Genomic DNA, 25,922 nt, shown 5'->3' with positions numbered 1-25,922 from the left:
GATGAGTGAGCTGCTAAATCTAGCAGTAAAATACAGCCCTGTCACCAGAATTAACCCTATTACACTAGCTGACATTAGTGATGTGCTAATGTCAGCTGAACCTAACTAGCCTATTCCTACTTTTATCTATGCCCCCATTACGCCAGATATATAACTTTTATAATATGCAATTTAGCCTCTACGTGCAGGGGGGTGTTGCACTTGCTCCTAGCAGCTCCGTTCTCCAACCTCTGGCCACGCCCTGCTACACTATATTGACAGGGCCAGGCAGCGTTGGTCTCCTACTGCCGGCCCTGTTTTCGGTGCAGGCGCAGTGAGTGAAGGGCGCTTGCGCCGAATGCTGAACGGCACGAGATTTCCCCAGCGCACAGGGCCGGCAGTTGGAGGTGAAGGCTGCCTGGCCCTGTCAATCTAGTGTAGCCGGGCGTGGCCAAAGGTGGGAGAACGGAGACTCTAGGTGCAGGGGCAACACCCCCCCTGCACCTAGAGGCTAATTACCATATTATAAAAGTTATACTTCTGGAGTAACGGGGCATAGATAAAAGTGGGAATAGACTAGTTAGGTTCAGCTGACGTTAGCACTAATGTCAGCTAGTTTAATAGGGGTTAATTCTGGTGACAGAAACCCTTTAATACATTACTAGTAATATGGGCAATTATCTCTCTTTTACATACTTCTCACTAATAAAATTAAAAACACGAGACAAGGTCATTCAAAGACTGCTATGCAAAGATCATCATTGTAGAAATCACTAACAAAGTTGTCTACAAGAACATATGAAATGATATCCATGCAGTGATCCTTTGGTGTTGGTGGGTGCTATATCTCAGTGCAGACAATTTCAGGTTGTATGTTACATGGTAAGGTCTACATGAGGCCTATGACGTGCAAGAACCCTTAGTATACCAGTATAAACAAGGTCAATGTCAATTTTTTTTTTTTTATTCACACGATTGTCCCACCAATGAATAACCAGCTTTTCAATAAATTATGAGAGAAACACTTTTTTTATGTGTAGATTTTATGATAAAAACTGTATTATTATAGAGAACAGCTCTGAAGCATACTAAACGAACGAGCAGTTGTCTGTGTTACGGACCATGTAAAGACTGACGGAAACGACACAGTTAAACTACATGTTAAGACATACATTGAGTTGCTTGGAACATATGCAGTGAAACGTTGAGGTATGAGGTATGTCAGCAGATTTGCTGAGAAATTCAAATTAGGAAATAAATGCTCCAATCAACAAAGACACAGTTCATGCTGGTTATGAGCAGGAAGGTGAAGCAAGGACAGAATACAAATCACAATATATAGAGATGACAGAGCACGGACATGCGCTTAGATGTCCCAAGTGTGGGAACAGAAAGTCTTATCAGGTCATCATCTTGTGATGATAACGATGGTGCTAAGAAAAATGGAATGTAACCGAGATCTAAAGATAAGAATGGGACTAAAATATTCTAGAGTAAACTCTCAGCCCATACCTCTAGCTTTTTCTGATACTTCTCACACTCTAGTTGGCATTTCTGTAGGTTGTCCGTGGTCTCCTCCAATACCATGTGGGCACGTTCAGCCTCAAATGATTTAATCTTGGCCTGATGGAGAAGCTCAGACATTTTTCCCTCTGTACCCAGTTGTAACTGTCTATACCTGAAAAAGAAGCGGTAAAAAGATTTGTCGTTAGCAAAGACATTCGTAATGTCAAAGATTACCCAGCACCGAAAATCACAAGTAGGAAGAGCTGTAAAACAGCTTACTATTGCTTTATTACTTTCACTGCTTTGCTGTAACTTCTGAATCCCTAATTGCTATGTTCCCACACAAAGTAAGTTCTGTAAGCTTGGGTGACTTGCACAATTCCAATGGAGGTTTTGTTCCTAGATTTGTTCACAACACTTAAAACGGATGTCCACCTTTCTTGTGCTTTTTTCAGACCTTCCCAAGGTGGCTAGATCCATGGTGACCATACTTACCTGATCTCCGCTCCACGGCCACAACCCCCTTGAGTCACTGTGACATGGATGAGTAGATAAGATGTAATGATCAACTATTGTGAATGATGGATCCTGTGTGTATATACAGTATATATATATATATATATATATATATATATACATATATATATATGCCATTATAATCCTACCTGTAATGGAAAGGGGATGACGTCTGAAAAATGAACTGTGCAGACCAAGAACTAGTGCCAAAGGCCTTTTGCACACGAAGGTATTTTCTTTCCGTGTCCGTTTATTTTTTTCCGGCCCGTATGCGTAACCATTCACTTCAATGGGTCCGCCCAAAAAAAATGAAGTTACTCCATGTGCATTCCATTTCCGTATGTCTATATTTCCGTTCCGAAAAACAATAGAAAATGTCCTATTATTGTCGGCATTACAGACAAGGATAGTACTGTTCTATGAAGGGCCTGCTGTTCTGTTCCGTTCCGCAAAATACGGAATGCACACGGATGTCATTCGTATTTTTTTGCGGATCCGTTTTTTGCAGACCGCAAAATACATACGGTCGTGTGCAAGAGGCCTAATAGTAATCTTAGTGTCCAGTGTGAAAACAGCACATTTTTAGGATTTAAAAAAATATATATATGGATAGTGACATGGAAAATTATTAAATAAATCACCAAAAATTCTTAAAAAATCTTTAACATAAAAATGTTATCTAAATGGTCACTAGCTTTTCGCAAAACATTTGATATGTCAGAGAAATGTCAAAAGGTTTGATCAGTGGGCATCTCAGCAATTGGACCCCCACTGATCAAAACTTTTGAAATTTCTGACGTATCTACCACATGGATATTGTGTTCTCTCTCTACAAAACAGGCTACATAGAAGTACATGGGCCTGTCTCGATTCCGTCCTCTGTAGCAATATGCGAGCGCTCCTCTACCCTCATACTAGGGATCTATGGGGGGTCTCAGAGCTCAGACCCCCACTGATCAAAACTTTTGATATGAATCTATGACATATTCCGCAAAAAACTAAACTACATATCACATATTATCTCATCTTTATTTAGACATGATTAAAACATAAATTATAATAAAAAACATATAAGCAGCATATGGAACCCCACATCAGCTAGACATCCAACTCCCAAAGTCAGGGAAAGTGCACAGTGTGACATTAATGTTTTTGGGTACTTTCACACTTGCGTTTTTTCTTTTCCGGCATAGAGTTCCGTCACAGGGGCTCTATACCGGAAAAGAACTGATCAGGCATATCCCCATGAATTCTGAATGGAGAGTAATCCGTTCAGTTTGCATCAGGATGTCTTCAGTTCAGTCGTTTTGACTGATCAGGCAAAAGAGAAAACCGCAGCATGCTACGGTTTTCTCTCCAGTGAAAAAAACTGAAGACATGCCTGAACGTCGGATCCGGCATTTTTTCCCATAGGAATGTATTAGCGCCGGATGCGGCATTCAGAATACCGGAAGGCTGGATCCGTCGTTCTGGCATGCGCAGGTCCGCATGACAAGCAGAGAGACGGATCCGTCCTTGCAATGCATTTGTGAGACGGATCCGCATCCGGATCCGCATCCGGATCCATCTCACAAATGCTTTCAGTCAGCGGCAGATCGGCGGAGCCGGCGGGCAGTTCCGATGATGGAACTGCCCACCGGATAACACTGCCGCAAGTGTGAAAGTACCCTTATGATGCCAATCGGCATCCAACCATATGCAATGGTCCCAATAGTCATAACTAGTAACAAAATCACATAAATAGACAATCAAGCGTTGCCAATAGGCCTACATACATTAGAAATACTGATCTGAGCCCTGGGCATAAGAGATGCTGATGCTGAATCTGACCTTTTTGTCTTTCTATTCACTTGCTTTATCTTACCGTTTACTCAAAATTGGGCATGTGATGCATGGGAGAGTAGTCCTAAGCCTGCATTCAGTTATGCAGTTGGAATTTAAAGTTCCAAACCTGCCTATATCAAACCTGTTAATTAGGGATGAGCGAATCGACCTCGGATAAAACATCCTTAGTCGATTCGCATAAAACTTCATTTCGGGAAATAGTTTTTTACAGTAGAAATCAATTTATGAAGTTATTATGCAAAGTCTTGTAAGACTTCGAGAACTAAAAACTTCGGCTCATCGGAGCCAATACATTCTAATACTGTACAGAGAGCTCGCTCCTTACAGTATTGAAACTAAGTTTTATGTGAATCAACTTCGGATGTTTTAACTGAAGTCGATTCACTCATCCCTACTGTTAGTGTCTGCAAAGCATAGCAAATGAAGATCAAATTAATTTCCAGTGGCATCAGGCACATGCCCCTTCACTGCGCATGCGCTACACATTGGGCACATGTGAAATAAAGTATGTGTTTTCTATGCTTATAAGCTGACACATATTAGTGATGTCTTTCTAATCATATAGTAAGTATGCCTGTGTATAAGGGCTCATGCACACAAATGTATTTTCTGTTCATGTCCGTTCTTTATTTTTATTTTTTGTGGTCCGTATGCGGAACCATTCATTTCAATGAGGCCCCCCAAAAAAACGGAAATTACTGTGCATTCTGTATCCGTATGTCTGCAAGTCCGTTCCACAAAAACAATAGAACATGTCCTATTCTTGTCCGTTTTGTGAATAAGAACAGGCATTTTTACAATGGATCTGCAAAAAATGGATGTATAACACAAATGATATGTTGAGCCCTACCAGGGAGCATGCTTGGTTTAATACAGTTGATCCTGGTGCAGTGTTGATGCAGTTTTTGAGGAAAAGCCAGGAAGGAGTACAGAAATAGGGAAATGTATTAAGTAAATAACGATGGGCTTCCTCTCCAATGTAAACCCTCTTGATTATGGCTTTGAAAAACTGCATCAGAAGCAGCACCAGAAACAGCTTCAACCTAAAGGTGTGAATCCAGTTCACATGGCTAGGTTTAGGCAGAACGAAATTTGATAAGCTGTCTTGCTAGAAAGTTGGCATCCTAAGAAAGTGCTAATGCTACTGCTGACATGTGCAGACTTCTTCTGCTGTATACCCTTCTTATAAGCAAAGATACAACTAAATAAAAATTAGTTCAAACTGATGGCCCCAAATGAAAGTGGATAGGGCACAGAGGTGTATTCACACGTGATACTGTTTTACTGCAAAATACAATACAGTTGAAAAGGGAGACCTTTGCCACTATATCTGATATGGGACACTTTTGGCATGTGACCTGTCTATTGTAGGCTATGGATACAATCGGAGCAGTGTGAATAAAGCCTAAACAACAGAATACTCTCTAGATCAGACCTGTGCACAACGCCTTTAACCCTTTCTACACCAGGCCAGTTTTCGCCCCTCTGCCCAGGCCATTTTTTGCAAATCTGCCATGTTTTACTTTATGTGGTAATAGCTTTGGAACACTTTTACTTATCCAAGCCATTCTGAGATTGTTTACTCATTGACACTTTGTACTTCATGATAGTCATAAATTTGAGTCAATATATTTCACCTTTATTTATGAAAAATACCAAATTTACCAAAAATGTAGAAAAACTCGCATTGTTCAATTAACATTCCCCATATGGCTACTTTATGTTGGCATCATTTTGTAAATGTCATTTTATTGTTTTAGGACTGGTTTTTAGATGCCATGTCCCCTTTGAAGCCCCCCTGATGCACCCTTAAAGTAGAAACTCCCAAAAATTGACCCCATTTTGGAAATTAGGGGATAAGTTGCCAGTTTTATTGGTACTATTTTGGGGTACATATGATTTTTAATTGCTCTATATTACCGTATTTTTCGCCGTATAAGACGCACCGGCGTATAAGACGCACCTAGGTTTTTGGGGAGGAAAATAAGAAAAAAAATATTTTTAACCAAAAGGTGTGCTGTGGGTTTGGAACTAGGTGGTCTGTGGATGGCACTATTACTGGGGATCTGTGGATGACGGACACTGTTATGGGGGGATCTGTGGATGACGGACACTGTTATGGGGGGATCTGTGGATGACGGACACTGTTATGGGGGGGATCTGTGGATGACTGACACTGTTATGGGGGGATCTGTAGATGACGGACACTTATGGGGGGGGGATCTGTGGATGACGGACACTGTTATGGGGGGAACTGTGGATGACGGACACTGTTATGAGGGAACTGTGGATGACAGACACTGTTATGGGGGGATCTGTGGCTGGCACTGTTACAGGGGGGGGGATCTGTGGATGGCACTGTTATACATGTGTCATCCACAGACCCTCCCAGCCCATAACTGTGCCATCCACAGATCCCCCGCCGCTCCAGTATACTAATATAATATGTCTTATTCAGTTAATAGTTATTAAATATGCCTCTTTATTCCTAAAAGTACCTTAAATCCTAAGCGCTTCAGTACAATGCCGGCAGGCCGGGCAGCCGGCGCGGCGCGTCACTCACTGACGTCACTTGCCTGCGCCGCCTGCTTCATTCATAAAGTAGGCGGTGCAGGCACGTGACATCAGGGAGTTACGCTGCCGCCCGCCCGGCCTGCATTGTACGGATGCGCTTAGGATTTAAGGTACCATTAGGCATAAAGGGGCATATTTAGTAACCATTAATTGAATATGACATTTTATTAGTACACCGGAGCGGCGGGGCGGGCCTTTAGTACAGTGACTGCACCGCCCCGCCGCTATTGCCGGCCCCAGCTCCTCCTCCCAGTCCCTCCCCGAGTCCCCGCTCGCTTTACATCGCATCCAGCGATGTAAAACTGACTGCATTCGCCGTATAAGACGCAGGGGCATTTCTCCCCCATTTTGGGGGAAGAAAAAGTGCGTCTTATACGGCGAAAAATACGGTAAGTTTTTTTGTGAGGCAAGGTAATCAAAAAATGGCTGTTTTGGCACCGTTTTAATTTTTTATAACATTCATAGATCATGTGCTATTTTTAAAGAGCTGATTGTTACGGATGCAATGATATCAAATATGTCTACTTTCTTTGTTTGTTTCAGTTTTACATAATAAAGCATTTTTGAAAAAAAGAATATGTTTGCGTCTCCATTGAACGCCTTATTTTTCTGCTGATCGTCTTGTGCAGGGGCTCGTTTTTTGCAGGAAGCGTTGACGTTTTTATTAGTACCATTTTTTGATCATTCATTATTACACTTTATGGGGCAAGGTGACCAAAAAATTGGTTGTTTTGGCAGTTTTTATTTATAAAATGTATACTTTTTCTTATTTATTTAAGTTTTACACAATAATAGCATTTTTGAAACCAAAAAAAATAATGTTTTAGTGTCTCCATAGTCTGAGAGCCATAGCTTTTTAATTTTTTTATCAATTGTCTTAGGCCTCATGTACACGACCGTGCGTTTTTTGCGGTACACAAACCGCGGATCCACAAAAAACAAAGCCACCTGTGTGCCTTCCGCAATTTGCGGAACGGGCGGTCCATTGTAGAAATGCCTATTCTTATCGGAGAAAACGGACAAGTATAGGACATGCTATATTATTATTTTTTTGCGGGGCCACGGAACGGTGCAACGGATGCGGACAGTACACGTAGTGCTGTCTGCATCTTTTGCGGCCCCACTGAAGTGAATGGGTCCGCACCTGAGCCGCAAAAATAAAAAAAAGCGGCTCGGATGCGGACCACAACAACGGTCGTGTGTATGAAGCCTTAGGTAGTCTCATTTTTAGCGGGATGAGGTGACGGTTTGATTGGTACTATTTTGGGGGGCATATGACTTTTTGATCGCTTGGTGGTGTACTTGATGTGATGTTAGGTGACAAAAAATTGATTTTTTTTGGCAATGTTTTAATTTTTATTTTACGGTGTTCAGCTGGGGGGTTAGGTCATGTGATATTGTTATAGAGCTGGTTGTTACAGACGCGGCGATACCTAATATGTCTACTTTTTAATTTATTTCACTTTAACACTAACAATAGCAGTTTTGAAGCAAAAAATAAATAAAAAAATAAATCATATTTTAGGGTCTTCATTGTGTGAGAGTCATATATATTTTTTTATTTTTTGAACAACTGTCTTCTTAGGTAGGGTCTAATTTTTGGCGGGATGAGGTGACGGCTTGATTGGTACTATTTTGGGGGGCATATGCCTTTTTGATCGCTTGGTTTTGCAATTTTTGTGTTGTAAGGTGACAAAAAATGGCTTTTTTCAGCATTGTTTTTTTTTTATGGTGTTCAGCTGAGAGGTTAGGTCATGTTACGACGATATCTAATATGTATACTTTTTTAAATTTATTTCCCTTTAACACAATAGCATATTTGAAACCCAAAAATGATGTTTTAGTGTTTCCTTGTTCTGAGAGCGGTAGGGTCTCATTTTTGGCGGGATGAGGTGACGTTTTATTAGTACCATTTTGGGGGGCATACGCCTTTTTGATTGATTGGTGTTGCAGTTTTTGTGATGTAAGGTGACAAAAATGGCTTTTTTTGACACAGTGTTTCACAGTGATATATACAGTACAGACCAAAAGTTTGGACACACCTTCTCAGTCAAAGAGTTTTCTTTATTTTCATGACTATGAAAATTGTAGATTCACACTGAAGGCATCAAAACTATGAATTAACACATGTGGAATTATATACATAACAAAAAAGTGTGAAACAACTGAAAATATGTCATATTCTAGGTTCTTCAAAGTAGCCACCTTTTGCTTTGATTACTGCTTTGCACACTCTTGGCATTCCCTTGATGAGCTTCAAGAGGTAGTCACCTGAAATGGTCTTCCAACAGTCTTGAAGGATTTCCCAGAGATGCTTAGCACTTGTTGGCCCTTTTGCCTTCACTCTGCGGTCCAGCTTACCCCAAACCATCTCGATTGGGTTCAGGGCCGGTGACTGTGGAGGCCAGGTCATCTGGCGCAGCACCCCATCACTCTCCTTCATGGTCAAATAGCCCTTACACAGCCTAGAGGTGTGTTTGGGGTCATTGTCCTGTTGAAAAATAAATGATGGTCCAACTAAACGCAAACCGGATGGAATAGCATGCCGCTGCAAGATGCTGTGGTAGCCATGCTGGTTCAGTATGCCTTCAATTTTGAATAAATCCCCAACAGTGTCACCAGCAAAGCACCCCCACACCATCACACCTCCTCCTTCATGCTTCACGGTGGGAACCAGGCATGTAGAGTCCATCCGTTCACCTTTTCTGCGTCGCACAAAGACACGGTGGTTGGAACCAAAGATCTCAAATTTGGACTCATCAGACCAAAGCACAGATTTCCACTGGTCTAATGTCCATTCCTTGTGTTCTTTAGCCGAAACAAGTCTCTTCTGCTTGTTGCCTGTCCTTAGCAGTGGTTTCCTAGCAGATATTCTACCATGAAGGCCTCATTCACACAGTCTCCTCTTAACAGTTGTTCTAGAGATGTGTCTGCTGCTAGAACTCTGTGTGGCATTGACCTGGTCTCTAATCTGAGCTGCTGTTAACCTGCGATTTCTGAGGCTGGTGACTCGGATGAACTTATCCTCCGCAGCAGAGGTGACTCTTGGTCTTCCTTTCCTTGGGCGGTCCGCATGTGAGCCAGTTTCTTTGTAGTGCTTGATGGTTTTTGTGACTGCACTTGGGGACACTTTCAAAGTTTTCCAAATTATTCTGACTGACTGAACTTCTTAAAATAATGATGGCCACTCGTTTTTCTTTACTTAGCTGCTTTTTTCTTGCCATAATACAAATTCTAACAGTCTATTCAGTAGGACTATCAGCTGTGTATCCACCTGACTTCTCCACAACGCAACTGATGGTCCCAACCCCATTTAGAAGGCAAGAAATCCCACTTATTAAACCTGACAGGGCACACCTGTGAAGTGAAAACCATTTCAGGTGACTACCTCTTGAAGCTCATCAAGAGAATGCCAAGAGTGTGCAAAGCAGTAATCAAAGCAAAAGGTGGCTACTTTGAAGAACCTAGAATATGACATATTTTCAGTTGTTTCACACTTTTTTGTTATGTATATAATTCCACATGTGTTAATTCATAGTTTTGATGCCTTCAGTGTGAATCCTCAATTCTCATAGTCCTGAAAATAAAGAAATCTTATTGAATGAGAAGGTGTGTCCAAACTTTTGGTCTGTACTATATATATATATATATATATATATATATATATATATAGAGAGAGAGAGAGAGAGAGAGAGAGAGAGAGAGAGAGAGAGAGAGAGAGAGAGAGAGAGAGAGAGAGAGACGGTCGTTACGGACATGGTTATACCTAATGTGTGTTTTTACCTTTTTTTTCCTATTTTTTATTATAAAATCAGGGGATAGGGCATTTTTTTCTTTTTTTACTTAAAACTTTATTTTTTTTATTGAACACACTTTTTTTTTGCTTTAGAAATAAATAAATATTTATTTCGGTCCCACTCTGGGACTTCAACTTTTGAGGGTCCTTATATCTAATGCATTGCCAGTTAGTGATTACACAATGTCTGGGGCTGGATCTCCTTGGCCCCCGTAGAAGGCAGGTCCCGATGCCGTGCAAGGCATTGGGAAGCCTGTGCAAGGCATCGGGCTGCCTTGTCACCCATCAGGTCTCCGCCATAGCAGCGCTGGGCCCCGATGTGCTCCCTCACCCGCTGCAAACCACTTTTATGCCACGGTCAGCGCTGACCGCGGCATAGAAGGAGGTAATCTGCCAGCATTGGCTTTTACAGCGATGCCGGCGGATACAGCAGTGGCCAGGCTATTAGGGACTACCGGGCCCCTACATTGATCGGGCGCACACTGTTCCGATGCCCGCCTGATCATCATGACGTAATAGTACGTCAAAATGCGGGACATACTATTACGTCATATGGCAGGAAGGGGTTAAAAGGGAATGTGTAATCTATAATGTTTTCTGCCAGATAAAACCAGATAGTGTCATATATCCTTATATCCCATATATTCTGTTTTATTTTCTGCTTACAGATGCTGATTTCCTGAATATGAATATGGAGGCAACCATCCAGCCTGAGCGGTTTTTAACAGCATTTAAAGATATGCTTTACAGCAATAACATCTCAAGTCTCAACAGATATTGCTCAAACATTCAGGTTTTTTGTTTGTTACACTCCCTTGTAGATTAGTACAAAGAGTCCTGTAATATATTTCCCCAGAAGACAAAACATGTCTGACATATGCTGAAATTTCATTTAGAGGTATATTATGTTTATTTTATCAATGGCTACATGTATATGCTGATTGCAAGGGGGTAAACAAAATGTCGAAAAAATGAATGGCATGACATTCAAGAGCAAAACTAGATCATTTCCCTTGTCCATATTTTCTGGCGGAGAAGCCTTCCTTAAGGGTACTTTGACACTAGTTTAAGTTTTCTGGTATTGAGTTCCGTCATAGGGGCTCAATACTGGTAAAAAACGCTTCAGTTTTGTCCTCATTTATTGTCAATGGGAACAAAACTGAACTAAACAGAACAGAATGCTCCAAAATGCATTCCGTTCCATTTAGTTAAGTTCCCAGACCGGAGAGCGAACCGCAACATGTTGCATTTTGCTTTCCGTCCTGGGATGTGGAGCAAAACAGATCCGTCATGACCCACAATGCAAGTCAATGAGGACGGATCTCTGCCACAATAGAAAATGGATCCGTCCCCCATTGAGTTTCAATGGAGTTAATGACGGATACGTCTTGGCAATATTAAGGATATGTTAAAGATAATAGAACTGGATCCATTCATAACAGTTGCAGACGATTGTATTATCAGTAACGGAAGCGTTTTTTGCTGGACCCTGTCGGATCCAGCAAAAACGCTAGTGTGAAAGTAGCCTTATAAGGTATACGGTGTAGTATACCACAACTTCTTTTCTTACTAAAATAAAATCTCTTATATGCGCCACATTAGGCTTTGTGTGGCGGGGATCCTGAATACAGCTATGGGTAAGAACACTACACACACCTTATTAGGGGCTAGGGTTATTGATCAGTTTTAGGGACTGGCAACTAGTTAGGGCTCATGCACACGACCGTATGTATTTTGCAGTCCGCAAAATACGAACTGGCAAAAAATACAGATGAAGTCCATGTGTGTTCCGTATTTTGTTCAACGGAACAGCTGCCTCTTTCTGCATATCTAGCTATGTTAAGGATGAGCGAACTCGTTTCACTGGTTCATGATTCGGTCAGATTTTTTCTAAAAGTTTGCATTCACACAAAATGGAGAGAAAGCTAGAAAAATAGCTAAACCACCTTAAATCTGCAGCTAGCTCTTTTAGGATAAAAGCCTTTTATCACAGTAAGGGCTCATGCACACAACCATTGTTGTTTTGCGGCCCGTTTTTCACGGATCCATTGCTCCGTATCTAAGTGTTTTTTTTCCGATTTAAGTCTTCTTCCGTTCCGTTATTCTACAAAACATATCCATATGGTCTCCGCATGCGTTCCATTTTTTGCGGATCGGAAACACATGAGCATTATGGGCTGGGCATAGCATTTCTACAGTATGGATGCGCAAAATACAGATGACATAAGGATGTGTTCCGTATGCTTTCCGTATTTTTTGCGGACCCATTGACTTGGGGGCCTCGGACCGTGATTGGTGGACAATAATAGGAAATGCACTACTTTTTTGGGAACGGAAATACGGAAACGGAATGCACACGGAGTACCTTCCGTTGTTTTTGCGGACCCATTGAAGTGAATGGTTCCACATTACAATCTGCAAAAAAACAGATAGGAAACTGAAAGAAAATATGTTCGTGTGCATGAGCCCTAAGGCAGCTGAAAACAGCTTTGGTGGAGACCAGATGATATATGTGATTATTATTGTAGGCTAGACAACCTCTCTCTCGCTGGTTAAGGATGAATCTTGCCAGGTTCGCTCATCTCTAATTTATCTATCTATCATAAAAACCCTGCCTGTGATGGGGTGACTTCAATAAAGTAATCTGTACAGACTATTAGGCTTTGCAGCCAGTGCATAAACTGCAGGATTTTAGGATTTTGTTTTTAAATATAGTGACATGAAATATTGAATATAACATTACCAAAAACTTGATTTAAACAATAGGTCATTTTATGATGACACATTCCCTTTAAAGTACATGATGTAATGACTTTGAACTCAATAACCTGTTTATGCCTGTACAAAGATAATGCTTCTCAGGTTAATCATGATGAACATCCTTGGGTATAAATTGATTTAAAAAAAAAAAAAAATAATCACGTGTGCTTTAACTCGAACATGCCACTATTGAGGAAACTTATGAACATATGACAGACTAAGTACATTCTTTCATACTCAAGTAGTGTGAGATCTGCATGTGAGTATCTACATCTAGGAGTCGGCATCCTCCAAATTTCTTTTCAAATGCTTCTGAACCTCTGAAACCAGAGTAACTTTCAGTCAGTAAAGTGCCCTTCTTCGGGCTGAAAGATGAACGATTCGGTCTGTGAAGGTGCCTACAGCCCAGTTTTAGGGCTGGATCCAGATATAGAACTCTTTGGAGAATGGAGGAGGAGTGAGCAGCAGTGAGAGAGACACAAACACAGAGGCTGTAGATGCTAAAAGTTTTCTCTCTCTCACTCCAAGTGCTTTATTCACATCACTACTGTTCAGTACTTCTCTACAAATTCCTATATGGTGCTCGAGAGTGATTATTAGTGAGAGTTAGGGAACAGAATCTGCTTTCTCCATGCTTATTCTATGGGCAGACATAATAGCAGCTATTCCCGACCCACAAGCTTAAGGAGATCTGAAAAATAAAGCCTGTAGAGGAGAAAACTGTGTATAGTGCAGTGGGCCATTAACTGCTCAATCCTTCTATGAAAGAGTATTCCCAGTTATAAATGTGCAGGATTTCACTGCTGGGAACCAAACTGATCACGAGAATGGGAGTCCCAAATCCTTTAAGCGTACAGATCAACAGTCCTTAATGCTTCCTGCCGCTCCATTCAGGTCCATAAAACTGCTGGAGATAGCTGTTGTGATCGGTTTCTTCTCGGCAGTCCCATAGAATTGAATGGAGTGGCAGTACACATGTGTAAGCATTGTCCCATTTATTCAGGGGGCTCAGGGACTCCGTTCTCATAATTTGAGGGGATCCCTGTGGTTTTACCCCACCAATTAGGTTTTTATTACTTATTCTGTGGAAAGGTGATAAGTTATTATAGCCATTATTTAATGACCATGCTTGTTTCAGCCTTAATGCCCAAATACATTTTTCATTTTATATTGTAGTAACATCCTTTTATTTTATGTAATGTATGTGCAAGAAAATGTATTTTATACTAAATAAAGACTTTTTGGAGATTTTATTTTTTTACATTTAATCCCATTGAAGGAATACTTTTTACAACCCCAATTTTACACTTAAAATGTATGAGCAAGTGGATGTTGTTAGGGAACACTTTGTATGCTCTAACAGTAGGCCTATCGTACAGACAGCCCCGGGGACCTAGAATGTACTGTAGAGGGGTTCCCTGATGACCCCATCAAAGAAGGGATTCTCCTTTGATCACGCTACTGTCAGTATTGACTACAGCCATCAAAATGTTTATAGGTCATTAGAGCAGGCGTTCGGTTGCTACCCTGCAGGACTCTGCAGCGCTGTAAAAATACACTACAGTAGAATAAGTCCCCTTAAAAACTGATGTGAAAAAGGAACACTGGTGGTTATTAGGGGGTTAATGATTTCATGAAAAGTCATTCTGTGGGGCTTATGAAAATGAAGCATCCCTCAGCAGAATAAGAGGTCAGGGTGTTATGGGATGTTTCAAAAAAAGGTAGCCAAGATCAGCTACATCAAAGTAGAAATGATTCATTTAAAGGAGAATATCAATTTCTATAGCTATACTTGATAAATAAAAGGCAAGCATATGCCATTACACTAAAAATAAAGGGACACCAAGTTAAAAAAATAGATGCAAACAAGATCCAGCAAGAAAACCAGCTTCATTCCACAAGGCTGCAGATGTTCATATTTTAGAGTTTGGCATCCATGAAATGTTGTCAGACACATGAACATATTGATCTATCAAAACTATGCAATAATATAAGTAATGAATCACCCCAAGCAAGGAAATACAATATCTTAAAAGCATTCATGTAGAACTGGAATATATTTCAGAAATGACAAGGATGATTCCGGTTCAATGAAACCAATAGGAACATTTCATAGTTTGTTTCATTAGCTGATTTACCATCTTGTTACAGGATTCCTTTGTTTTACTTCATGTTGTTTTAGATTACATTGCACATGGAAGAAAACACGTATGTATACATGTGTTTTGCACTTTAATTTTCTACTTTGATTCCATTTAAGAAAAAATAAGGCTTAGCCTTAGTTTACATTTCTGTCTGATATTCCGTTAAAGAGGTTGGCCAGTCTCCTATTGTCACTGCCCCACCTGTTAGAGATCTGAGAAGATCGGATAGACTTGCAGCACATGAGTCTATCTGACAGGTCTTTCTGTGTTTCCTTTCTGTTTGTTGTTGCTGGCAGGATCCCACCTCTCCACAGGTTCTGCGCGTTATCTGTGAAGAGGCTCTATTTAAGTCCGCCTCTTACTGCTGACTTTGCGGTTGATATTTTCTTCTGGAGTTCTATGCAGGTTGTTTGTGGATGATCTGCTTCCCTCTCGTCTCAAGCTAAGTTCTCCTATTTCTCCTTGGTGTGTGTGTTGTTTCTAGGTCTCAGGGAGACACTGGTCCCTTCACGGTAGGAGGTAACCGGCTGTCTCATTCCCCACTCCCTAAGTTAGGGTTTGCGACAGTATCAGCAGGGCAGTAGGTTCCAGCGTATGAGTTCGTTCACCATCAGGACTTGCTCATACTGTCAGCAGTCAAGGAGAGGCTCAGGGATTGTTAGGAGGTTACCATTCCCTGTTCCCTAGCTTTGAGGCCTAGTCTGTTTTCCTGTCGCTGTTTGTTTATTTGATGTTCTTCTTATCCCCACTTACCGTGACACCTATATTGATAACCTATCCTCAGGATAGGTCATCAATAGGAGATCAGCAGGGTCACACTCCTGGCACCCCTGCTGATCAGCTGTTTGAGGAAGCTGCAGTGCTCACAAGAGCTTAGTGGTCTCCTTACAGCTTACCAAGCACAGCGCTCTGCATTGGATATTGGCTTTGCTTGGTATTGCAGCATAGTCTTATTCACTTGAATGGGACTGAGCTGCACCTAGGCCACGTGACCAATCAAAGTTAAGTCACGTGGCCTAGGAAGAGGCTTAAGTGCTCAAGAAGCGCCGCAGCCTCTTCATACAGCTAATGGTGGGGGGGGTGGGTAAGTCTATTGATGACCTATCCTGAGAACAGGCCATCAATAGCAAAATCCCGGAGAACACCTACAAGGCCTCATGCAGATGAGCATATTTTTCCTCAGTGTTCTACCAGTTTTTGAAACTAAGAGCACACTGACCTATACTAGTCAATGGAGCTATATATACATCCATTTTTATTTTTTTTATTGATCTGTGCGCCTGATCTGAGAATCTCACCAGTGGTCATATTCTGGTCCCAGGCTCGGACTGGCCCACAGGGGTACAGGTGAATCTCCCGGTGGGCCCCTGAGCAAGGTGGGCCCCTAGTCTCCTACCCCCTGCACAAGTGGCACATTACACAGTAGACTTACTGCACTACATACATATATTCAGTGTACAGCACCTCTACCAGCCTATGTTCATATAAAAAAAACTTGATAGATTATTAAAGAAACTCCCCAGTTTATTGTTATAGACACATCAGATATCTGAGATGACTTCTAGGTATAGAGGAAAGTTAGCCAGTGTCCTCTTTTCCCCAGGACCTACCTTCTCAAAGAGCTACAGGGACCCCCATATTCAATATTATGGTAGCATCTTGCTGCTGTGTGAGCAGGTAATATTTGAACGTATCCGTATGGGCCCCCACAATAAATCATACTGGTGGGCCCTAGGCACCCCAGTCCGACACTGTCTGGTCCATTTTGCTCTTTCTATTTACAGAGTGAGAAATAAATGGAATGCATGCAGAAGCTATCCATTTTTCAAGGACTATGTTTTTTTTGCACACTGAAAATCGGCGAACATCTTGGTGCGTGAGCCAAACTGCTGACAGATTCATAAGACTGTCATTAAATGAAAGCTGTTAAAATCTGCAGGCAACAAAACATCTGAGACAACAAAATTCTACAATATTCTATAGTTACGTTCGCTATTGACTTTTAAAGGGGTTGTCTTACCTTGTCAATTCTGCCCTGACAGTCCTGGACTTTTGCCTCTTTAGGGGGGTGGTGCCCACTAGTGTGACTGGCAGCTTAGACAAGCTGCGCTGGATCACAGTAACCCCGCCCCTCGTCTGTGTTTGCACACTCCCAAGGCTGCTGATGATTAATTAACAGCCTCTGTCTGCTCAACAGAACAATAGCACCCTCAGCACAGGTTTCTTTACATGCCTGGCTACAGCCTTATTTTATGCTCCTGAACTGCTCCCAGGTCACTGCCATAGCTGGAAGCAGCTCACAGTGTATGAGGTGGCCGGGACGGGAGGGAGCTACTGCGCATGAGTGGCTATGCACGCTCTCGCTCCTGCGATCCGGCAAATAGAGAGGCCAGCCCTTTACTACCAACTGACCAAAAACGGCCACCACTTCTGAATTGCAGCAGTGGCCGTAACCCCTGGCAACGAGCACTTTATATAGGATTACAAAAGGCCACTTTGCATGGAGATGAGGCAATACTTTATAACAGGGGTCAGCAACCCCTGGCACTCCAGCTGCTGTGAAACTACAATTCCCAGCATTCACACAGGCTCAGCTGCTCTTGCAACTCTTATAGAAGTGAATGTAGCATTCTGGGAGCTGTAGTTTCAGAACAGCTGGAGTGCCGAAGGTTGCTGAACCCTGCTTTATAAAGAAGTATATTAGTAAGTATTCTATTATAGCATTGTGCTTAACATACATATCAATGTTCCAAGTGAGAGTACTCCCTTTAAGAGAGAATATCTCAAGTGAAGGGAAATAGAGCTCCAACTTCTTGAAAATTATAAAGTTTATATACACTACTCACATGTAAAACTACATGTTTATCACATCTTCATGATGTCACGGTCCCTCCTGTGAGAGGTGAGAAGATCGGATAGACTAGCTGCACGTGAGGCTATCTGACAGGTCTCTCTGTTTTCCTCTATGTACAGTATATAAAAAGTCTACACACCCCTGTTAAAATGTCAGGTTTCTGTGATGTAAAAAAATTAGACAAGGATAAATCATTTCAGAATTTTTCCCACCTGTAATGTGACCTATAAACTGTACCACTCAATTGAAAAACAAACTGAAATCTTTTAGGTGGAGGGAAGAAAAAACAACAAATTTTAAAATAATGTGGTTGCATAAGTGCACACACCCTCTTTTAACTGGGGATGTAGCTGTGTTCAGAATTAAGCAATCACATTCAAAAATCATGTTAAATAGGACTTAGCCATTATTTTAAGTGCCTCTGATTAACCCCAAATAAAGTTCAGCTGCTCTAGTTGGTCTTTCCTAAAATTTTCTTAGTCGCATCCCACAGCAAAATTCATGGTCCACAGAGAGCTTCCAAAGTATCAGAGGGATCTCATTGTTAAAAGGTATCAGTCAGGAGAAGGATACAAAAGAATTTCCAACACATTAGATATACAATGGAACACAGTGATGACAGTCATCATCAAGTGGAGAAAATATGGCACAACAGTGACATTACCAAGAACTGGACGTCCCCCCAAAATTGATGAAAAGAAAACTGGTTTGGGAGGCTACCAAGAGGCCTACAGCAACATTAAAGGAGCTGCAGGAATATCTGGCAAGTACTGGCTAGGGGGTACATGTGACAACAATCTCCCGTATTCTTCATATGTCTGGGCTATGGGGTAGAGTTGCAAGACGAAAGACTTTTCTTATGAAGAAAAACATCCAAGCCAGTTTGCAAAAACATATCTGAAGTCTCCCAAAAGCATGTGGGAAAAGGTGTTATGGTCTGATGAAACCAAGGTTAAACTTTTTGGCCATAACTCCAAAAGATATGTTTGGCGCAAAAACAACACTGAACATCACCAAAAGAACACCATACCCACAGTGAAGCATGGTGGTGGCAACATCATCATGCTTTTGGGCTGTTTTTGTTCAGCTGGAACTGGGGCCTTAGTTAAGCTAGAGGGAATTATGAACAGTTCCAAATACCAGTCAATATTGGCACAAAACCTTCAGGCTTCTGCTAGAAAGCTGAACATGAAGAGGAACTTCATCTTTCAGCATGACAACGACCCAAAGAAAACATCCAAATCAACAACGGAATGTCTTCACCAGAAGAAGATTCAAGTTTTGGAATGGCCCAGCCAGAGCCCAGACCTGAATCCGATTAAAAATCTGTGGGCTGATCTGAAGAGGGCTGTGCACAGGAGATGCCCTCGCAATCTGACAGATTTGGAGTGTTTCTGCAAAGAAAAGTGGTCAAATCTTGTCAAGTCAAAATGTGCCATGCTGATAAGACTCATACCCAAAAACACTAAATGCTGCAATAAAATCAAAAGGTGCTTCAATAAAGTATTAGTTTAAGGGTGTGCACATTTATGCAACCATATTATTTAATTTTTATATTTTTTCTTCCCTCTACCTAAAAGATTTCAGTTTGTTTTTCAATTGAGTTGTACAGTTTATAGGTCACATTAAGGCCTCATGCACACGACCGTTGAGTGCATCCGTGGCCGTTGTGCCGTTTTCCGCGGACCCATTGACTTTCAATGGGTCCGTGGAAAAATCTGAAAATGCACCGTTTTGCAGCCGAGACCGTGATCCGTGTTTCCTGTCCGTCAAAAAAATAGGACCTGTCCTATTTTTTTTGACGGACAACGGTTCACGGACCCATTCAAGTCAATGGGTCCGTGAAAGAACACGGATGCACACAAGATTGGCATCCGTGTCCATGATCCGTGGCCGTAGGTTACTTTAATACAGATGGATCCGAAGATCCGTCTGCATAAAAGCTTTTTCAGAGGTGAGTTTTCACTTCGTGAAAACTCAGATCCGACAGTATATTCTAACACAGAGGCGTTCCCATGGTGATGGGGACGCTTCAGGTTAGAATATACTGAAAAACTGTGTACATGACTGCCCCCTCCGGCCCCCCCCCCCCCTGTTTTTAACTCATTGGTGGCCAGTGCGGCCGGCCCCCCCCCTCCCTCCCCTGTAGTTAACTCATTGGGCAGTGGGCCCCCTCCTCCCTGTAGTTAACTCATTGGTGGCCAGTGGGCCCCCCTCCCTCCCCTGTAGTTAACTCATTGGTGGCCAGTGGGCCCCCCTCCCTCCCCTGTAGTTAACTCATTGGTGTCCAGTGGGCCCCCCCTCCCTCCGCTGTAGATAACTCGTTGGTGGCCAGTGGGCCCTCTCCCCTCCCTCCCCCTCCTAATTAAAATCGCCCCCCCTATCATTGGTGGCAGTGGAGAGTACCGATCGGAGTCCCAGTTTAATCGCTGGGGCTCCGATCGGTAACCATGGCAACCGGGACGCTACTGCAGTCCCGGTTGCCATGGTTACTTAGCAATTTGTAGAAGCATCATACTTACCTGCGAGCAGTGATGTCTGTGACCGGTCGGGAGCTCCTCCTACTGGTAAGCGACAGGTCTGTGCTATAGGCAATGCGCCACACAGACCTTTCACTTACCAGTAGGAGGAGCTACCGGCCGGACACAGACATCGCAGCTCGCAGGTAAGTATGAAGCTTCTACAAATTGCTAAGTAACCATGGCAACCGGGATTGCAGTAGCGTCCCGGTTGCCATGGTTACCGATCGGAGCCCCAGCGATTACACTGGGACTTCGATCATTACTCTCCACTGCCACCAATGATAGGGGGGGAGATTTTAATTAGGTGGGGGAGGGAGGGGAGAGGGCCCACTGGCCACCAACGAGTTATCTACAGCGGAGGGAGGGGGGGCCCACTGGCCACCAATGAGTTAACTACAGGGGAGGGAGGGGGGGGGGAGGTGGCCGCACTGGCCACCAATGAGTTAAAAACAGGGGGGGGGGGGCGCTGCCCCCTGCTGCCTGGCAGCACCTGCCAGGCAGCAGGGGGCAGTCATGTACACAGTTTTTCAGTATATTCTAACCTGAAGCGTCCCCATCACCATGGGAACGCCTCTGTGTTAGAATATACTGTCGGATCTGAGTTTCACGATCTAGCTCATATCCGACAGTATATTCTAACACAGAGGCGTTCCCATGGCTTGAAGTTAAAATATACCATCGGATTGGAGAAAACTCCGATCCGATGGTATAAAAGGGACTCCTGACTTTACATTGAAAGTCAATGGGGACGGATCCGTTTGAAATTGCACCATATTGTCTCAACGTCAAACGGATCCGTCCCCATTGACTTGCATTGTAATTCAGGACGGATCCGTTTGGCTCCGCGCGGCCAGGCGGACACCAAAACGACTTTTTTTTTTTCATGTCCGTGGATCCTCCAAAAATCAAGGAAGACCCACGGACGAAAAAACGGTCACGGATCACGGTCCTACGGACCCCATTTTTGCGGACCGTGAAAAAATACTGTCGTGTGCATGAGGCCTAAAGGTGGAAAAAGTTCTGAAATGATTTATCTTTGTCTCATTTTTTTACATCACAGAAACCTGACATTTTAACAGGGGTGTGTAGACTTTTTATATTTACTGTATGTTGTTGTTGTTTGGCAGGATCTCACCTCTCCTCAGGTGCCGCTCGTTATCAGTGATGAGGCTCTTTTTAGATCTGCCTCACACTGCTGACCATGCGGTTGATAGTTTCTGCTTGAAGTTGCTAGTGCTGGTTTGTCTTGGATCTCCTGCTTCTCCATACATCTCTAAGCTAAGTACTTGTTGCCTTTGCTGTTTCTTATTATCTGGTGTGTGTTGTTTCTAGGCCTCAGGGAGACGCAGGTTCCATTCTGGAAGGAGCCAGCTGTCTCATCCCCTGCTACCTATCCTAGGTAGATATCCGGTGTATGAGTATTTCCACCATCAGGATCTGCTCATACTGGCAGGCGTTAGGGAAAGGCCTAGGGATTACTAGGAGGTCACGATCCCTTTTCCTTAGCTTTTGAGGCCTAGTTTGTTGTCTATTCATTGTGGTGTGTATTTGGTGTTTTCCCTTCCCTTTAACCTGTGACACATGAGCTACAGAACGTGGTAATGAGAGAACCTGAATATATACTGCATCGCAAGTGGAGCACTAAACACAACTCTCTAAAATTGTGCCGTGGTAGAGTGGGGGCTGCAGAGTTTGGATTTCCAGTGCCGGATTACCTCCCCTGCTATTATGGGTGACCTAGCATCGCTCGCACTAATACACAAGTGACTTGGTTGACAGATGAACAAGCTCTTTTACTTTAGTTAAACTCCAATATATTCTTGCTAAGTGGGACTCCTTTAATTAGCACAAGCAGAATTTAATTTAGTACATTTCTGCAACATGATAACATTCTTTCCTGTATTTCTATTGATACTAAATACCAGCCCCGATATATCTAATACACTTGTAGAGAAAACATGGAAATAATTTGTCATGTGTCACGTATTCTATATATAAATGTGGAATTTCAAGCCTTTTGCTGCTTACAGCTCGTTCCTACAGTCCCTTCCATGAACCACCCTTATTTTATGCTAGGCTATCACTTACAAGATGTGTGGGCTGAGGAATTATAACCACCACATTTTTTTATAAGCTGATATAAGCAACAATATAAAATAAAATGAAGCCAAAATAAATCTATTATTTGGGAAACTATCATTGCTATTAGAACTATCTTTACACGTCTATTGTATTGCCCTGAGGAAACTGCTGGTTGAGTGAATGAACTTGAGCTTCCCGATTTCAGCTGTAATATAGCATCTGTCGTTTTTGGCTTAGTGCAGCACAGTTAAATGAATGTGAGCAATCTTCCTTTGCTTGGCTGAAATACGCTGAGCATGTAACAACAACTGTAGTAAGGATCTACAGTCATCTAAAATATGTCTTTAGTATGACATGGGGCATCCTTTTCATAGCATGATCAAATATGGCATATGAATGAAATAACAGAAGATACTCTTCACCCGTTTCCACTAGGAAAACACCACAAAACATAACTATTCCAGAACACGGTGAGGTTCTAAGTACGATAAACTATGAAACAAGATATGGCAATATAGTCATTCTGAAAAACTATTATCAATAGTGTAAAGACAAGATTTGAAAATGCAAAAATAAATTATATATATAATATATCAAATGAAGAGATGTGAACAGCACAGCATAAAGTATTGTAGAGGGGTAAAACAGAGAAATACAGCGGCTCACCCCCTCACCCTCTGGTCCCACCCTCAGGACCACAACGAAAAAAATGAGGTAGAGGGGTGCCAACAGTTGTGGAAGCGATTCAACCTCCCAAAAATACAAAAGAAAAAATTCCACAGCACTTCCCAAGCGTAAATCAAAAAAGTGTATTTCAATCACCAAACAGCAACGTTTCGATCCACTCACTGGACCTTTCTCAAGCAGTGACATTATACATAGGTGCTCAATGCATATAAATAGGGTTTGCAATATAACACATTAATTAGCATAATTATGTGTAAAAAGAGTATCTAAACATGAGTAATATGAAAAAAAAAAAAATGGGATATCATAGTGTACATGATCATATATCTTCAATGATCCATATAATTGTGATATAAAAGTGAATTCATATAAGTGTCTCTACAATTAATAGAATATACTAATTGTCAATCATGTAATTATTATCATGTAACTATTACGATTGACAATTAGGATATTATATTTATTGTACAAACACTTATATAAATTTCACTGTTATATCACGATTATATGGATGATTAAAAGATATATGATCATGTACACTATGATATGTTTTTTTTGTTCTATTAATCATGTCTATATACTCTTTTTAGGGTACTTTCACACTAGCGTTTTTCTTTTCCGGCATAGAGTTCCGTCCTAGGGGCTCTATACCGGAAAATAACTAATCAGTTTTATCCCCATGCATTCTGAATGGAGAGCAATCTGTTCAGGATGCATTAGGATGTCCTTAGTTCAGTCTTTTTGACTGTTCAGGACGCAGATAATACCGTAGCATGCTTCGGTTTTCTCTCTGGCCAAAAAAAACTGAACACTTGCCTCAATGCTGGCATTTTTTTCCATAGGGATGTATTAGTGCCGGATCCGGCATTTAAAATACTGGAATGTGAAAAAAATACTGGAATGTGAAAAAAATAAATGCCGGATCCGTTTTTCCGGATGACACCGGGAAGACAGATCCGGCATTTTCATGCATTTATAAGATGGATCAGGATCCTGATCAGTCTTACAAATGCCATCAGTTGGCATACGTTTTGACGGATCCGGCAGGCAGTTCTGGCAACGGCGCTGTCATAGAGAGCAGCCTGAAAAGTCGTGCCCAAGGCATGACCTGACAGGCAGCCTGTGAAAATCGCAAAGACTGCAATAGTACTCTATTGTAGTCTATGCGACAAGCAATCAAAAGATCACATGTTCATGTCCTAAGGGGACTAAAAAAAAACAAAAAAACACAAAAATATAAAAAATTTAAATCACCGCCCATTCCAAATTTTACATATAACAAACAATAACAAAAATAAACATAATTGGTATTGCCACATCCCAAAAATTTTTACCTGCATGGTGAATGCCATAATGGCAAAAAATACATAAATAAATGGTTGATTTCCAGTTTTTGGGTTACCTCACCCTACACCCAAAAAAAAAAAAAAAAAAAAAGATAAAAAGTGATCAAAATGTTATGTATATCCTAAAATGTTCCAATAAAAACTACAGCTCGCCCTGCAAAAATCAAGCCCTCAGACAGCTATGTAGAGAGAAATATAAAAAAAATTATGGGTGTCAGATTATTACGATGCAAAGAAAAAAATGTTTATTTTTTTTGTTAAAAAAATATACTAATTTGGTATTATTGTAATTATACTGACTAGCAGAATAAGGTCGTATTTAGCACACTGTGAACGCCATCAAAACAAAATCCAACAAAAACTTGGCAGAATTGCCATTTTATTCCAATTTCAACCCACAAAGATTTTTTTTTCTCCGTTTCCCAATACAAGCTATGGTAAATTAAACAGGGTGTGGGGATTTTCTCTGGTAGGCAGCTTAATGGACGCAGTATAGAGGCAATCACAAAGTCTTTAACTTAAATAGTTCAGTGTTTATTCACACAAAAGGCAAAACAAAATAACAGTTCGCAGTATTGGTGTATATTCACACAATGGAAAGTCCACAGAACACAAACATTCACCTGGTTTGCAGTTTTTCATCAGGCATCCACTGCAGGCTTTAGGGGGCCTGTTTTCCAGCAATGCGGCTCTCAGCCCTTTAGCACGGCACATCACACCACACCACATGCAGATCCCAAAACCACAGCGTCTCCACAACTGCACTGTGAAGTGGAGGATAATCCACACAGCTGAGACTGCTGGCTGGGTTTTTATATCCCAAACCAAAAGCCGGCCTGAAACGTGGCGAGCAGCCACCCACCCTGCACTTTGGCCGCTACCAGTAAGAGCCGGCCCGGATCGGCTCTACAACCATACTAAATAACAAATAGTGTCAGTCAGCACTAACTGCCGCTGACACTTAAAACTACCGTCTCTTACCCCACCGAGGCCAGGAATCCCGACGACACATGCCTTCCATCAATGACTGACCCTTGCGCCTTCCTACATACCTCCACCCTTTGTTCGATCATGAGGGGGTGAACACTTACCAGACAGGGCATCCGTGTTTCACTGTAACCTGCCTGGCCTATGTTCCACGGAAAACTTAAAGTTTTGTAAAGACAAGAACCACCTGGTGACCCGAGCATTCCTCTCTTTGGCTTGGCTCATCCACTTGAGAGGGGAGTGGTCGGTCACCAGACGGAACTTTCTCCCCAACAAATAATAGCGGAGAGACTCGAGCGCCCACTTGATGGCCAGGCACTCTCT

At 41.9% G+C, this 25,922-nt stretch overlaps 1 protein-coding gene across 1 annotated transcript in view; it reads right to left on the bottom strand.

Moving 5' to 3' along the window:
* The window catches only part of PIBF1 (progesterone immunomodulatory binding factor 1), a 241,984-nt gene that overhangs the window by 132,355 nt on the left and 83,707 nt on the right, over nucleotides 1–25,922 (bottom strand). Inside the window, exon 11 of the mRNA XM_044285104.1 lies at nucleotides 1,492–1,657. Within this exon, the coding sequence (XP_044141039.1) occupies nucleotides 1,492–1,657 (166 nt within the window). The remainder of the gene's footprint in view (nucleotides 1–1,491; nucleotides 1,658–25,922) is intronic.

The sequence above is a fragment of the Bufo gargarizans genome, chromosome 3, assembly GCF_014858855.1.
Source record: "Bufo gargarizans isolate SCDJY-AF-19 chromosome 3, ASM1485885v1, whole genome shotgun sequence".
In the NCBI taxonomy this organism is placed as follows: domain Eukaryota; kingdom Metazoa; phylum Chordata; class Amphibia; order Anura; family Bufonidae; genus Bufo; species Bufo gargarizans.
This window is presented reverse-complemented; position numbering and strand designations above follow the sequence as displayed.